Here is a 15,005-nt window from a genome sequence, read left to right on the forward strand (position 1 = left end):
AATGGCAAATTGCATAGTAATTGAAAAATAATTCTAGTAAACTTTGGTTGAATAGACCAATTGGGGGTAGCTGGGGAAGAAGTGAGTAGGAAAGGAAAAAAGACAGATAAAGTGAAGTAAGAGCAAAATGATGAGATTTTTGAATTTCTTGGAATTGGACTCGACATGTAATGAATTGGATAGCTAGGCTCTCTGACTTATTCTCATTTATATAATATAAAAGGATGGGGGACCTTGATAGTTAGAGAAAGAAAAACTGAAATTTCATCTAGATCTTATCTACCAGAGTTGTAAAGAAGAGTCCAATGTTCATAGCTCAGGATTTCTCTATGTTCTTTGCTCTAGGATAGTTTGGGAAATGCTTAAACCAGCATTAAAACCAAAGTATGGTCACAGCAACTGATTTTTGCATATGATAGTGTGGTGATCTGTGAAATCACTTTGTAACCATGATGTGTTATGTAACTACAGATTGCTGCTAATATTATCTTTAATAAGGAACTGGAAAGTAACAACAATTTGTAATTATACATAGCATTTTGCATATTTTATCTCATTTTATGCTCACATCAATCCTGGGAGGTGAGTGCTATGATTATTCTCATTTGACAGATGAAGAAACCAAGGCAGAAGTAAAGTAATTTGCTCAGAGTTTAGGTCGATAAATGTCTGAGACTACAAGCTCAGTGCTATATGGTACTATCTTGTTGTAGTAGTTTTTCCATCATGTCCAACTCTTTTTGATCCCTTTTTGGGGTTTTCTTAGAAAGTTATGGAATGGTTTGCTATTTTTCTTCTCTAGCTCATTTTACAGATGAGAAAACTGAGGCAAACAGGGGTAAGTGATAGGTTAGTCATGCAGGTAATAAGTGTTTAAGGCCAGATTTGAAACCAGGTCCTCCTGACTCCAGACATGACACTCTATCCATCATACTACCTAACTGTTCCAATAATGCTATTATATAGTTGCTATCATCCTGCAATATAAAAAAAAAATCATCTTGCAAATCGACTCTATAAGTTACACTTCCTCAGATCATTTCCCACTCCAGCCAAAGGATTTCTTCATGTATGGGGCTGGGTTATCTTCCCTCTCACTGGCCTTTCAGCTTCTATTTGTATATTGTCTCTTCCATTAGATTGTCAGCTCCTTGAGGGCAGGGACTTTATGCTTTCTTTGTATCCTTTGTGCTTCCCACAGTTCCTGGCATGTTTTGCTCTCAAAAAAATCTTTATTGGCTTTGAGTGTGACTGAACTGAAGAACTATATTTCCTTTTCCATTTCAAGATTTAGTCAAATGAAATTTTAAGGAATTGGGGCATAGTGGGAAGAGTTACTGTCTCCATGACTTATTATTAGAATTCTTGAGCTCACCAGCCTCAGCTCCCCTCTTCTACTAGCAGAGATGAAGGTGGGTGACATCATTCCAAGCTGAATCCTCGTTTGAACAAAGAAAATAGTTCAAAAAACTGACCAAGAAATATTTGTGCTTTAACAGTGATTAGGGCATTCCACTCCCATAAGTACCTACCACTTCACCCTAGTGAGTCAGGAAATATTTTTTAAACATCTCTTCTCTGGGATAAAATTTCAGTGCATATGGAATGGATAGAGTTGGGAAATATTATCGAACAATATTTAATATATCACCTATAGATCCAGTGGTAATGCCTCAGAGTTTGTAAAGGGCGCTGACCAGTAGAAATTTAGAGGGAAAAGAAACCATGGTCAGCAAATGTGCCTCTTATATGTGTGACTTCCCTCTCTAGTGAAGAGAATTTATCTTTCTTCCTGTATCAATCTCTATAGTATAATATCTATAGTGAACTAAATGTTCACTACAGATATTACGGAAGAATCTAATTATGGAGGAAATCTCTGGGTGGATGGATGAAAAAGAAATGCAGGGTCTCACACTTTGAGAGAACAAGGCATAAAGAAAGAGTACTGGCCTGGAATTCTGAGTTTCTGACTTTTGGCAAGTCTTTCTCCCTCTTAGGCCTTCAGTTTTCTCATTTATAAAATGAAAAGATAGGATTACAGTTTCTGAGGACCTTCTAGCCCTATCAATCACTTTTCTCCTTTTTTCTTTAAATAAAAATTTCATTGATATCTTTCATTTTTTCATCACCTTCATTTCCAATACATCCCTCTTCCCTCCCTAAGAACCACCCTCTTTATAAAAAAGAATTAATGAAGAAAACACAATAGTTCAGCAAAACTAATAGATTGAGGGAGGGGAAGCATTATATATGCAGCACTTATATCTATGGTCCCTTATCTCTGACAAGTGGAATTAAGAGTGTCTTCTTAAATATTTTCTTTGGAGCCATTGGGTAAGGCCCCCGCCCCCTCTTTTTTTGGTAGTTCTTTTCATTTGATAGTTCATTTTCATTGTCTTCATCACTATGTGCATTGTCTTCCTGGTTCTGCTCACTTTGTTTGGAATCAATTCATATCATATGCCTTTCTACACTTCTGTGTGTTCATCACATATATTATTTCCTTCCTTCCTTCCTTCCTTCCTTCCTTCCTTCCTTCCTTCCTTCCTTCCTTCCTTCCTTCCTTCCTTCCTTCCTTCCTTCCTTCCTTCCTTCCTTCCTTCCTTCCTTCCTTCCTTCCTTCCTTCCTTCCTTCCTTCCTTCCTTCCTTCCTTCCTTCCTTCCTTCCTTCCTTCCTTCCTTCCTTCCTTCCTTCCTTCCTTCCTTCCTTCCTTCCTTCCTTCCTTCCTTCCTTCCTTCCTTCCTTCCTTCCTTCCTTCCTTCCTTCCTTCCTTCCTTCCTTCCTTCCTTCCTTCCTTCCTTCCTTCCTTCCTTCCTTCCTTCCTTCCTCCTTCCTTCGCAATTGGGGTTAAATGACTTGCCCAGGGTCACACAACTAAGAAGTGTTAAGTGTTTGAGGTTAGATTTAAACTCAGGTCCTCCTGACTTCAGGGCTGGTGCTGTATATACTGTGCCATCTAGCTACTCCTACATATATTATTTCTTACAAAAATTACCAACCACCACTTTGATTAGCCATTCTTCAACTGATATGATCTTAACATTCTATAACTCTTTCTACTTGATGGATATGTTACAGTCTTGTTCTTCTCAAGTAAAGTCTTATGGATATTTGAGGCAATACTTATAATACTTTCCCTTCCTTTAATTCTGACATATTTCCTTATTTATAACTTTATTTCCCAAATGAACCTTATAGATTAATACAATTCTCCGTAAGCACTGAAACACCAAAGACTGAATTTTTGTTGCTCTCTTCAAAGTCCCTTCAAATATTTGATGAGCACATTGTGGTAAGCAGCCAAATTTGATGTCAGTCTCTGCACTTTGGGCTGTCTCTTGCTTCTTGGCACTAACCTTTTAGAATCAGAGAGGAGGCAAGATAAATTCTAGTACAAACTGGCACTACTCAGAGACCTGACTTGCCAAAATCATGGGCACATCTTTGAACCTCCTTGTTTCTTGGATACCAGTTTAAACAAACTCTGCAGCAGCTGCAATATTTTTAAGGGAACAGTAGTACATATGCCATTATGGCCTAGCTCTTGGGAAGAGGGGAGCCTGTTGAGAATTAATCTGTGTGCTTGCTTAGTGCTTCTGTGCATTATCCTATTGTACCTGAATAATTCCATAGTTATATCTCATTTAAAACAAACTCAATATGTTGAATTTTAATATATAGCATTAGTGATATTCACTAATATATTATATATATGTATGTATGTATTAGCTATAGCTGTGTGTGTATGTGTGTGTGTGTGTGTGTGTGTTGTCCAAGCAGTGATTCCATTGGTAGGGAAATCCTAGTGTGTAATCTCCTTTCACTGTTATAGATGAGATAAATTACTGCAACTGACAGTCTTTAGAGAATGACATGGGACATTTAGAGACTAAATGACTTGACCATGATCACACAGTTATTATGTGGATGTCAATGACAGAATTAAAAATCAGGTTTTTCTGACTGTAAGACTTCTATTTACTAAACCATAATAATAGATTTCACTTATATTGTACTTTAAAGTTTGCAAATCACTGTGCATGATATCTCATTTGATTTTTCAACAGATATTGTTATTATCCTCATTTTACAGATGAGGTAACTGAGGCAGGGAGAAATTAAGTAACTTTTCCAGGGTCATAGTAGATATCTAAAGGTGGGATTTGAACTCCTCTTCCTGATTACAAATCTAGTTCTCTCACTCACTCTACGATCTTGTTGACCAAATAGCATTCTTCATTCTTCTTCCCATAAAATCTACATATTTTATATAAGCTGGTGATGCCTCAAACCTAATTATTCACTTTCAGTTTGTCTTAATAGTTATGTTCACCACTGAGTGATTTCCTTCTCTGAGTGAACCAGGAACTGGATAGCAATGCCCATTGAAAAAGTATAGTTTTGTAATCCTTATTTTATTAGACATGAGAAATACTCAGGAAGCTGTGTTCATAAATTGGAGCTCTGTTACTGCCATGTTTAATTATAATATGCACTTTAAAATGGGCATAGTTTACAATTTCATATTCAGTCCTCTTTTTTCCCCCTGTATATTGAAATGTTCAGATTTGTTTGTGATTAAGTTCATTAACTTTTTAAAAAAAGAAAGTATAGGGAATTCCTTTGGTGTAAACACTAGCAAACACAGGCAAGAGAAATAAAAAAGATTTTTAGAAGCTGAGGAAGCTGTTGTAAGAATCCCAGTAATGGGGAAAAAAATTCTCACAAAGTTTAATCTAGTGACTTTCTTAACTGCATGTGAGAAAAATAGTGGAAATCTAGGGGCAAATGTAATTTTCAGATGTCTGGTTTGCTACTAGCTATTAGAGCCTAGGGCAAAAAGGAATCTTTGCCACCCTAAGTTAGATTCCTGGAGGGCAGTAATTGTTAGGCTACCCCTTACAAAAAACAAGGACTTTAATTTAATATGTTGAGTATGTTGAAAAAATTCTTAAGGGGCCTTTGATTATTGCTTAAAGTTCTTTCAGTGGCAGGGAGAAAGGGCAGCTGTGTACCCTGCTATGCATTCACCATCCTAGAGCATGTGGAAATTCAGCCAGTACTTGGCTCCTGAAAGGGGCCCATTGGCAAAAATGAACCAGAATGAAAAATGTAAGCTTGTGAATTAGCATGGGGCAGAGAGGGGGAGAATGAGGTGGGTGGATTTCCCCCCCACCTACTCCCCACATACATATACACAAACTCTCTTGGCCTATGAGCATGTGATTTGTGGGTGGCAAATTCTTTGGTTTTGTATTTAAAAACTCAAGAACAGTGCCCAATGTTGACTATTTAAACGATATCATCTAATGAGACGTTCCTGAGAAACCAGTGTATGAACAAATATGGCTTTGTCCTATTGGATGAATAAGAAATGTGTCTTGTCATGAATGACCATGTACTTTTTCATGGTAGGAGGGGATTGTACCAGGGCCTGTTACAAAACAGGAACACAAGAGGACATGTATAAAAGCAAGCAAAAAGCCCAGCTCTTCTGTGGATCAGGAGGGTGGCAGCTGGGAAGGATTCTGATCCAAGTCTTTCAAATCAAACTGGAAGATAAGCAAGGTGTGGATAGTAGGGAAAAAACACTGCTTGAACAGAACACATGGGCAGCGAGGCCGTTTCAGAATCTGCAATCTGCAGCAGGGAGTTTTGTTTCTCAGACCTTAAATGCTGTTAAAGTGGCAGCTGTGTTTGCTTTGTTCCTTCTACAACTGGCGAGCTATCAAGTGTAAATCACCCTGGTGCCCAGTGCCTCCTGCCGCAATTGGGGTGGAGAAAACAGGTGCTGGTTCCCACTGGGTTGGGTTTTCCAACATAATTAGAGATGGAAGGGACTTTGAGGAAGACAGCCTTCACATTGATGGGGGATTGTTAATCCAAAAAAGAAAGAGCAAAGAGTGGCCATCATTAGCATTTTGTAAGCTTTCCCTTTCTCCTATGCCTCCCAAATCTCTAGTTGGAATTAGTCATAGAACCTGGGGCAAGGACGGGTGTTCACACACTTAGATGTCCAGAATAATTACCCTGACTGTGCACATGAATGCTTAGGTGTCTCTGTCTGTGCAACAGTGTTTCTGAACTTGGACAAGGAAATAGCTCTTTCATGCTTCATTACCACAGTTTTTCTGAATGATTATGTATTTGTCTCTTAAAGTGGAGAAACTTGAATAGATGTCATCCATGGACTTAGTGGATCAATTAATCAACATGCATTTATTTATTAAATACCTATTATGTTCCAGGCACTATCTTAGACAAAACTGAATCAGTGACTGTCTTCAAGGAGTTTGTATTCTTCTGAATAAACAAAGGACAAAGTTGGTTTAGGATTGATTCTGATATGAAAATAAAAGAACCAGAATCATATAGGATGAAAAGTTAGGGAGAATTCAAGACAGTGACCTAAGTTATATGTGTTGGGGTTGGGGAAGGGGTATTGCATGGAACCATGGAAAAAGAGTTTTGAATTTGGAATCATAAGACCTGAGTTCAAATTTGAGCTGTGTGATGGTGAGCAAGTGACTTCATCTCTCATTCTCTGTTTTGATATCTGTAAAATAGCAAGGTTATATGCTAAATATACATATTTATATACTAAATCCCTCATAATTCTAAGTCTATTATCCTGTGATTAGGTGATTAAGAAGGGAAAAAAAGGATTTTTTCTTTTTTCTTTTTCTTTTTTTTCTTTTTTTCTTTATCTTTTATGTAGTAGGAGAGATCCAAAGTCCCAAATAGAAAGAAATTGAAATAAACCAATTCAACTATGTGACTTTAAATTGTTTAGGAGTCATGATTCTATATCTTTTTTTTTTTTTTTTTAGTGGTGAGATAATTGGGGTCACATAGCTAGTAAGTATTATGTGCCTGAGGCTGAACTCAAATTTCTTGACTTCAAGACTGTTATTCTATTCACTGAGTCATTCTAGTTGCCCAAAGATTTCTTATCTTACCAATAGTAAATTACTTACTCTAGATATGTAAAAATTTGTCCTGAAAGTAATGGAAGCTGATAGAGAATTTGAAAATCAATTCTTGGGAGAATTTAGGTCCTGCTCTTTGGAATTTAGATGCCTGGGTCTTCAGCTTTTAAATATTGCATGGGACTCTAGAAGATCAAATAAGTGGACCAAAGAATTCAACAAGTGCTAACAACCTCCCACAAATGGGCCATTCAGAATTGTATTCCCTCAGGGAGTCCATAGTCATTCCCAAGAGTAGGCAAACTAGTAATGCTTGAGGTCCTGTTAGTTTTTGACAGCATGGGTCAGATACTTTTCAGAGCTTTGAAAGTTCTGAAATATCATTTTCATCTTAAAAACAAACAAGTAATTCATATCCCTTTGGCTTATTTACTTTTTTCTGAGATTGGTAGTAGGTATCACCTTTGGAGGTTGATAGCAATGAACAGAACTCTCTGTTTCCTTTCTTGTAACAATGAAAGGATTGGACTAGATCATTGGTGAAGTTTTAACATTATATTATTACTTCTACCACATTCCTCTCTTCTACAACTCTTAAATATGTTTCCTTTGCTCCAATCACTGTTACTATCCCAATTCAGGTCTCTACCATTACCTGAATGATTTATTGCAACAGTCTCCTAATTCTCTTTGTCTTGTCACTTTAATAAATCATCTGCTCTACAACTGCTATGGTGACTTTCCTAAAGCTATCCATGTCATTTCTCTAATTAATAAGCTTCAGTGGTGCCCCATTATCTCTGTAATTAAAAATAAAGTCCTCTGTTTAGCATTCAGAACCTTTTTTGATTTGATCCCAACTATCTTCTTAGCCTAATTACACATTACTCTCCCTTACAAAGTTTGTGGTCTAGCCAAGTTGGCCGTATTCCTATATATTTTCAATTTAACCTGTATATGTCTTGTATGTTCATAATTCTTTGCATGTTGTCTTTTTCATTAGAATGTAAACTCCTTAAGAGTAGGGAGAGTATTTTTGTACTCCTGGTACTTAGCACAATGTCTGGCTCTTATTAAGTACATGACAAATGCCTATTTCATTTCTTGTTTCCATTCCTAGAATGACCTCCCTCCTTCCTAGAAACTCCTAGAATACTTAGTTTTAGGATTCTTTCAAACTTAGCCCAAGGGCTATCTTTTCTGATCCCTGCAGTTTTTAGGACTTCTTTCCCTGAATTATCTGGAATGTATGTGCACCTGCATTTTGTAAATATCTGTCTCTACCCCATAGAATATACATATTATCTCCACTCATAGGAGATAAGCCTTTCAGTATGTGGGAGGCAATGTTAGAGAGAATGTTGGATCCTGAATTCAAAATCTGGCTCTGCCATTTATTACCTTGATGACTTTGGGCTAAATTATGTCATCTCTCTGGGTATCAGTTTTCTCCTCTGTAAACTGAAGAGTGTTGATCTCTAACATTTTTCTAGCTCTACTCTGATCCTATAATCCTTAAGGGCAAAGACTATTTCCACTTTTGCTTTTTGTATCCTGAGCACTGAAAACATGACAGGTGACACATGAATGCTTTTTGATTGATGTAATTTCTAACCCCACCACTTATCTTTAATAGCTATCTTCAAGATTACCAATGATCACCTAATTGCTCCACCTTGATGCCCTTTTCTCTTGGTTTATGATACTGGACCATCCCACCTTCTGAATACAGTTTCTCCCATTGTCTTTCCTGATACTGACCTCCGCTGGGTCTCTTATTTTTCTGCCTTCTTCTTTATCATCTTCTTTGCCGGCTATGTCATGATTTGTGTCTGTCCCCTCCCTCTCCCCCAATCATGAGTGGCACTCAGGATAAGTTTTGGTCCTCTTCTCTTTGCTCTTCACATTTTCTGGGTTCTCTCATCAGCTTCCACAGGTGCTATTTGTTGCATAAGATTTTCATATCTGTTATGTACAAAACTTATTTCTTTCCTAGAACTTAGCATGATTCCTGGCACTATCATTATGATTCAGTTTTGCATTATCATTTCTTTCAAAATTATATATCAAGATATCAGAGTGGACCTCATTATTTTCCTATTAAAACTCATTCTTCCTCTCAATTTCCCTATTTCTCTTCACAGCTCCCACATCCTTCTAGTCATTTAGGTTTGCAGTTTCTGAAGTCAAACTTTTGTGGGTGGAGAGCATATAGTGATGCACTGGTTAGAGTGCCAGGCCTAGAATCAGGAAGTCCTGAGTTCAAATGTTATTTCAGATACACCCTCCCTTGTATAACATTTGTTCAAGGTTGAGTTCATATTCTGCCTCTAATAGGAACATTTTCCTGGTACTTCTGCCAGCTGTTATCTTTTCCTCAGATTATTTTGCATTTACTTTTCTGTTTGCATATTGCATATTGTATACCTCCAAGGAGTAGATTTGATACTTCTTGAAAGCAAGGGATCATTTACCATTTTATCACCATTTTATCTTCTTTTCCTCTCTTTGATTTAACACTATGCCTAGCACAGATACATAGTAAGTGCTTAAAAATACTTGTTGAATTGGATACTTCATGGGGATGGCACAGTGTGGCAATGCGGCCTTGATTTTTCTCTCATTTCTGGCTTTATCTTGGTTATATATTCTCTCACTTTTTCTCTCCTTTTCCTCCTTCTCTTCCTTTTCTTCCTCCTCCTCCTTATCCTTTTCTCTTCCTTTCTTCTTCTCCTTTCTTCCTCCTCCTTTCTTCTTTTTCTTCCTCTTTCTTCCTCATCCTCCTTTTTCTTTTTTCCTCCTTTTCTTTTTTCCTTCTTCCTCCTCCGTTTCCTTCTCCCATCTCTTTGTCTCTATGTGTGATTGAATGAGACTAAATCTGGGATCACAGGATGTTGTATTTATAACTGGAAGTGACTTTGGAGACAATTGGGTGGCACAGTGGATAGAATGCTGAGCCTGGAGCCAGGAAGACACAAGTTCAAATCTGTCTTTGGATACTAGCTATGTAAACCTGGGCAAGTCACATGACCTCCTGTCTGCCTCAGTTTCCTCAATTATAAAATGGGGTAAATGAAAGCTCCTACATCAGAGGATTGTTGTGAGAATTAAATGAGGTCATATTTGTAGAAGTACCTAGCACAGTTCTTGGCATATAGTAGGCACTTAATAAATCTTTATTCTCTCCCTTACCCCCACTTTAGAGATCATCTAATCCAATTCCTTCATTTTAAACACATCTTCTGATTCCAAGCCTTTCGCCCTTTCTAAAATGTCTCTCTCCTAGGTTCAAATGTTGACTCTACTACCTCTATCTTTTGTGAACTTCAAAGTGACTTTCCTTGGTGGGTTTACATTAGCTCATTTGGAAAAATGAGAGAGAATGTAATACTTGTTTACATAGTATCTTCTACAAAGGCTACAAATTAGTGTTATTGAAACTTAAAAAGAATAAGTGACCCCACATAACTTTACTATACTTTACTACAGAATCAGTAGAGTGCTTTAAATCCAATGTGAACTACTGAATTGTGTGGTAGAAACAAGTGTCTAGGATACATGGATACTACCTTTACCGTTAGTTAGCAAATAATCTTTTCACCATTTTTCTATAGGTCTCAATTTCATTATCTCTAAAATAGAGGGATTGTGTTGCTCGCTCGTATCTTCCAGGTTTAACTGTTTAAGATCTAATTTTCCTATTATGTATAATAAGATATTGAAGGGGTAGGGGAGGAGCTTCTAGTTGAACAGTGCTAACTTAAAATATAAAGAAAGGAAAATGAAGGCTATTTGCTAAAGAAAATGCTTTATTTTTTTTCTTATTTACAGCTGGAAACTGACAAGCTGGCCCTTCCATCAAGTCCCACCCCACTCAGTCCCAGCCCTATCCCTAGCCCCAACCCGAAGTCTGAGAATGCCACTGTCCTGACTGTGGAACCATCTCCTATGGATAAGAATAAGGGCTTCTTCGTGGATGAGTCAGAACCCCTTCTCCGTTGTGATTCCACATCCAGTGGCTCTTCTGCTCTGAGCAGGAATGGCTCCTTTATTACCAAAGGTATGGGGGTCAGCAAGCCCAGGGCTAAGTTCATATTTCCATTTTCATCTAAAACTCATTGGAAGGTATAGAGAGAAAAGAATGGGAAGCCAAGTGGCACAGAGGATAGAGTGTAGTGCCAACCTTTGTCTTGTAGAAGTGAGTAACAAATCCTAAAATTTCCTCTTCAAAGATATATACATTATTGTTGATGCCTATAGGAAAAACGATCACTTGTGTGAGTCTCTCTTATTGAAATTTCCTATGCTACTTTTAAGTACCCTATTATGTAATAGGAGATTTGAAGCATATCATAGAATGAAGACCGGGTTTGGAGTAAGAAGTTCTGAGTTCAAATTTTAGGACTTTTGCTTACTACTTGTGTGATCTTGGGCAAGTTCTTTAAATCTCATCTGTGAAATTTCCTCTTCTGTAAAATGAGGGGATGATCATCATGGAGCAGTGGATAGAGCTGATTTTCCAGTAAGAAAAATGTAGGTTCCATATAACTGAAAATATTGCTTACTTTCTCAGTACTCCAAAGAGACTATCTGAAACTGCAAGCTATTATCTGAATTGATAGAAATTCCTTACCAAGAGCACCCTCATATCATTGAAATCATAGATCTGGTCCATAAAAAACAAAAATAAAAGAAAAAAAGTCAGTGGGCTTGACTAGATGACCTTAGTTATCTCTTCTAAATGACTTAGCATAGAAAATGCCTGAGATCCCTTTCTGCTCTAAATTTATGTTTGTTTTGTATTAGTAATAATGGATGTAACCTATAAATTCCTCTCCAAAGACCATTAAAAATTAAATCCTTGAGATTGCTTTCTCAAATATAAAGTATGGTTGTAAAGCAAAACACTTCCACTAACTCTACCTGAAATCTTGCTATTAGAGAAGAGGGTGAGTGATCAGACTGCATGAGTTTGGGATTTTTGATCATTTGGACAGAAGCTCAATCAACACTTCCTCAATTCAGTCAAAAAATTGTCCAAACATTTTCATCATCTTCTGTTAAGTCACTTCTGAGTGTTTGGGAAGAACTAATTTACAGCAAAACAGTTTGTGTGTGTTAATTATAAATCATTTCTGTTCATTAAAAGAAGCACTTGAATAATTTTTGCTAACGTAGCTTTCTTTGGGCTAGTTTCAACTGCCTTCTAGACAATTGACAGAAGACATTCTACTATTTCCTTAATCAAGACAGACTTTTACGCAAGTCTTCATTAATATTTTACTGAGACTTTTCAAAACTAGAAGGTGAGGAAACAGGGGGAAAAGTAAATGAAAGATAATCATCTCTGTCTGCTTTCCCAGACATAGTGTTTTTTTGCATTAACTGTCTCCCATACTTGGAATGATCTTTCTCAGCTCTGTCTTGTAGTTTCAAACTCTATCTTTTGTCCAGAGGCCTTTTATAATCCCCCCAGCTGCCAACATCCTAATAACTATACCCTAAACCACCTCCAACAAACATTTAAATAATATTTTAAAGTCTGCACAGCACTTTATAAGTAATACCTCATTTTATCTTCACAAAAATTCTGGGAGGCAGGTGCTTTGATTATTCCCATTTTATACATGAGGAAACTGAGGTAGACAGAGGTTAAAATGACTTGACCAAAATGTCTGAGGCAGGATTTGAACTTCAAGTCCAGCACTGTTACCTATCTTAAATATACTTAATTATTTCTGTCTTCTCTGTTAAGATGGGCATTACATCAAATCAGTGTCTTTCCCCCCCTCCCCATTATTTGTTTTCACCTTTGTATGCCAAAGGTACAGTGTCTGGCACATAATAAGTGCTTTAAAAATGCTTGTTGACTAACTCATTGACTATAAATATATTTTTCTCTCCTTTACTTCTATCACAGAAAAGAAAGACACAGTGTTGCGGCAGGTACGCTTGGACCCTTGTGACTTGCAGCCAATCTTTGATGACATGCTCCATATCCTAAATCCAGAGGAACTGCATGTGATTGAGGAAATTCCCCAGGCAGAGGACAAGCTGGACAGGCTGTTTGAGATTATTGGAGTTAAGAGCCAGGAAGCCAGCCAGACACTCCTGGACTCCGTTTATAGCCATCTTCCCGACCTACTGTAGGACATTGGGGACACTGCACTCTGGATTATTGCTTAGGGCACTTGGTAAAGATGATGGACAGCTAGAGCTAGGAGACAAGATCCTTTTTTTTTTTTTAAACTACAATACAGGGCCAGTGTTTTGATTCTTTTCTTTTAATTCTCCTTCTTGAGAAAGGACAAGTTCATATACCCTTTCCTTTCCAGTTGTAACTGCCAATGCAGTTTTTTTTTTTAATTTCATCTTTTCTCTATTTAGCATTTTTATATTCTTTCCAATCATTCTGTGCACTTTAAATTCACTTAACCATAAATATGGTGTGACCTTTCTTTTCTGCCCCTGCACACTAAATTTGGGATGTTAAACCTTTTGTTTGTTTTAAATCTATTGTCACATTGTTCTCAATTAGAAGTCTCATTGTCTTTCCCCTTCTTCCCTCTTCTCTTCCCTTAAAGTTTTTCTTTTATATCAATAATTATTTTTTTCTCTGGGATAAAGGAAATTAGAGTCTCAATAGCCAGTCACACTCACGTGACCTGTTTTTACTTGAGTTAACATTTTTTAATATGTCCTGTTATATAATTTGTATACATGGCTGATGTTTCATTAGCATTCTCACGGTATTTGCCTGGACAATACATAGAATGTTTGGTTTACTCATACTCCTTTTAAGTGGAAGCTCTCATGGGGAACAAGTCTTTCCTTTGGCCTTTAGGACTTGCAAATTCAGTTGTGTGGCATCCCAGCCAAAAAGGGGAGAGTTTTAACCTCTCCTATCCTGGACTGAGCAGTCACGCAGTGTTGATGCTGCACTCCGGGAAGTAGGGCCTGGAGCCCCATCAGGACCCCTCCCTTTTCCATAGTCCAAGTTTGCCCAGTTATGCTTTACAAGTTGTCTTGGTTTTTTATACATGCATAGCCAGTAGTTCCAGTTGGTCCTTACAACCTTGCTTGGTCCTGGTGTTATCTACCATCATGCAATCACTTTTCTTAAAATGGCTGCAACTGTAAGAACTCTTGTTCGATATATTTGCAACAGTTAAGCTCCCGTTATGAACACACACACATGCACATGTGCATATACACGCACACACAGAGTCTATTAATGCTCAGTTGCAAGAATTGAATGTGAAGGTGGTCTAATCCACTTTGGTGTGGAAGGAGTAGTGGGATGATGGTGGTGGTGGTGGTGGTAAGGGACTGATGTGGAAAATAAAATGCCTTCAAGTGTACTAATTTATTAATAAATATTAGGTGTTTGTTACTTGACTTGTTTTGGGTGTGTTAATCCTTAATTCTAACAATTAGAGCTTTCTACTCTTGAGAGATAGTAATGGCCCTCCCAGCACAGTACTAAGAGCTCTGAGCCACGAGTCAGAAAGACCTGAGTTCAAATACAGTCTCAGATACTTAATAGTTGTATAACTCTGGGAAAGTCACTTAATCTCTGTCTGCCTCAGTTTCCTTAATGGTAAAATGGAGATCATAATAACACCTACCTCTCAGGGCTATTATGACGTTCCAATGATAAAATATTCGTAAAGTGCTTAGCACAATGCCAGTCACATGGTAGCCTCCTAATTAATGCTTGTTCTCTCTTTTCTATTCACTAGAGATATAAAAGCAAAGGCTAAATAGCCATTGTTTTGGTATTATCATATAAGAATAGTTTCTGAGTATTTTCAGAAGCTCTCTGCCCCTGAAGTTGCTTCAGAGGAGTGTGTTTGGGAACAAATAGAAATGGGATCTGAAGAAATATTGGCAAAATGAAGTACGTGTACTTGAGTTATATTTTTTATGTATCACTGGGCACAGTGGGATGCATTGAAATTGGTACTGGATTTGAAGTCAGGCTTATTCATGGGACATTGTAGGTACTTTATAAATGCTTGTTAATTGATAGATTTGAGTTCGATCCCAGCTTTGCCACTTGCTGTTTGTTG

At 37.4% G+C, this 15,005-nt stretch overlaps 1 protein-coding gene across 1 annotated transcript in view; it reads left to right on the forward strand.

Annotated features, from left to right (window-relative positions):
* Positions 1–14,326, forward strand: part of TNFRSF21 (TNF receptor superfamily member 21) — a 112,736-nt gene extending 98,410 nt beyond the window's left edge. The window contains exons 5-6 of the mRNA XM_074310723.1: positions 10,765–10,993; positions 12,854–14,326. Coding sequence (XP_074166824.1) covers positions 10,765–10,993; positions 12,854–13,083 — 459 coding nt within the window. The 3' untranslated portion in view covers positions 13,084–14,326. The remainder of the gene's footprint in view (positions 1–10,764; positions 10,994–12,853) is intronic.
* The last annotated feature ends 679 nt before the right edge of the window (positions 14,327–15,005 follow it).

This window comes from Sminthopsis crassicaudata, chromosome 4 (genome assembly GCF_048593235.1).
Source record: "Sminthopsis crassicaudata isolate SCR6 chromosome 4, ASM4859323v1, whole genome shotgun sequence".
Taxonomy (NCBI): domain Eukaryota; kingdom Metazoa; phylum Chordata; class Mammalia; order Dasyuromorphia; family Dasyuridae; genus Sminthopsis; species Sminthopsis crassicaudata.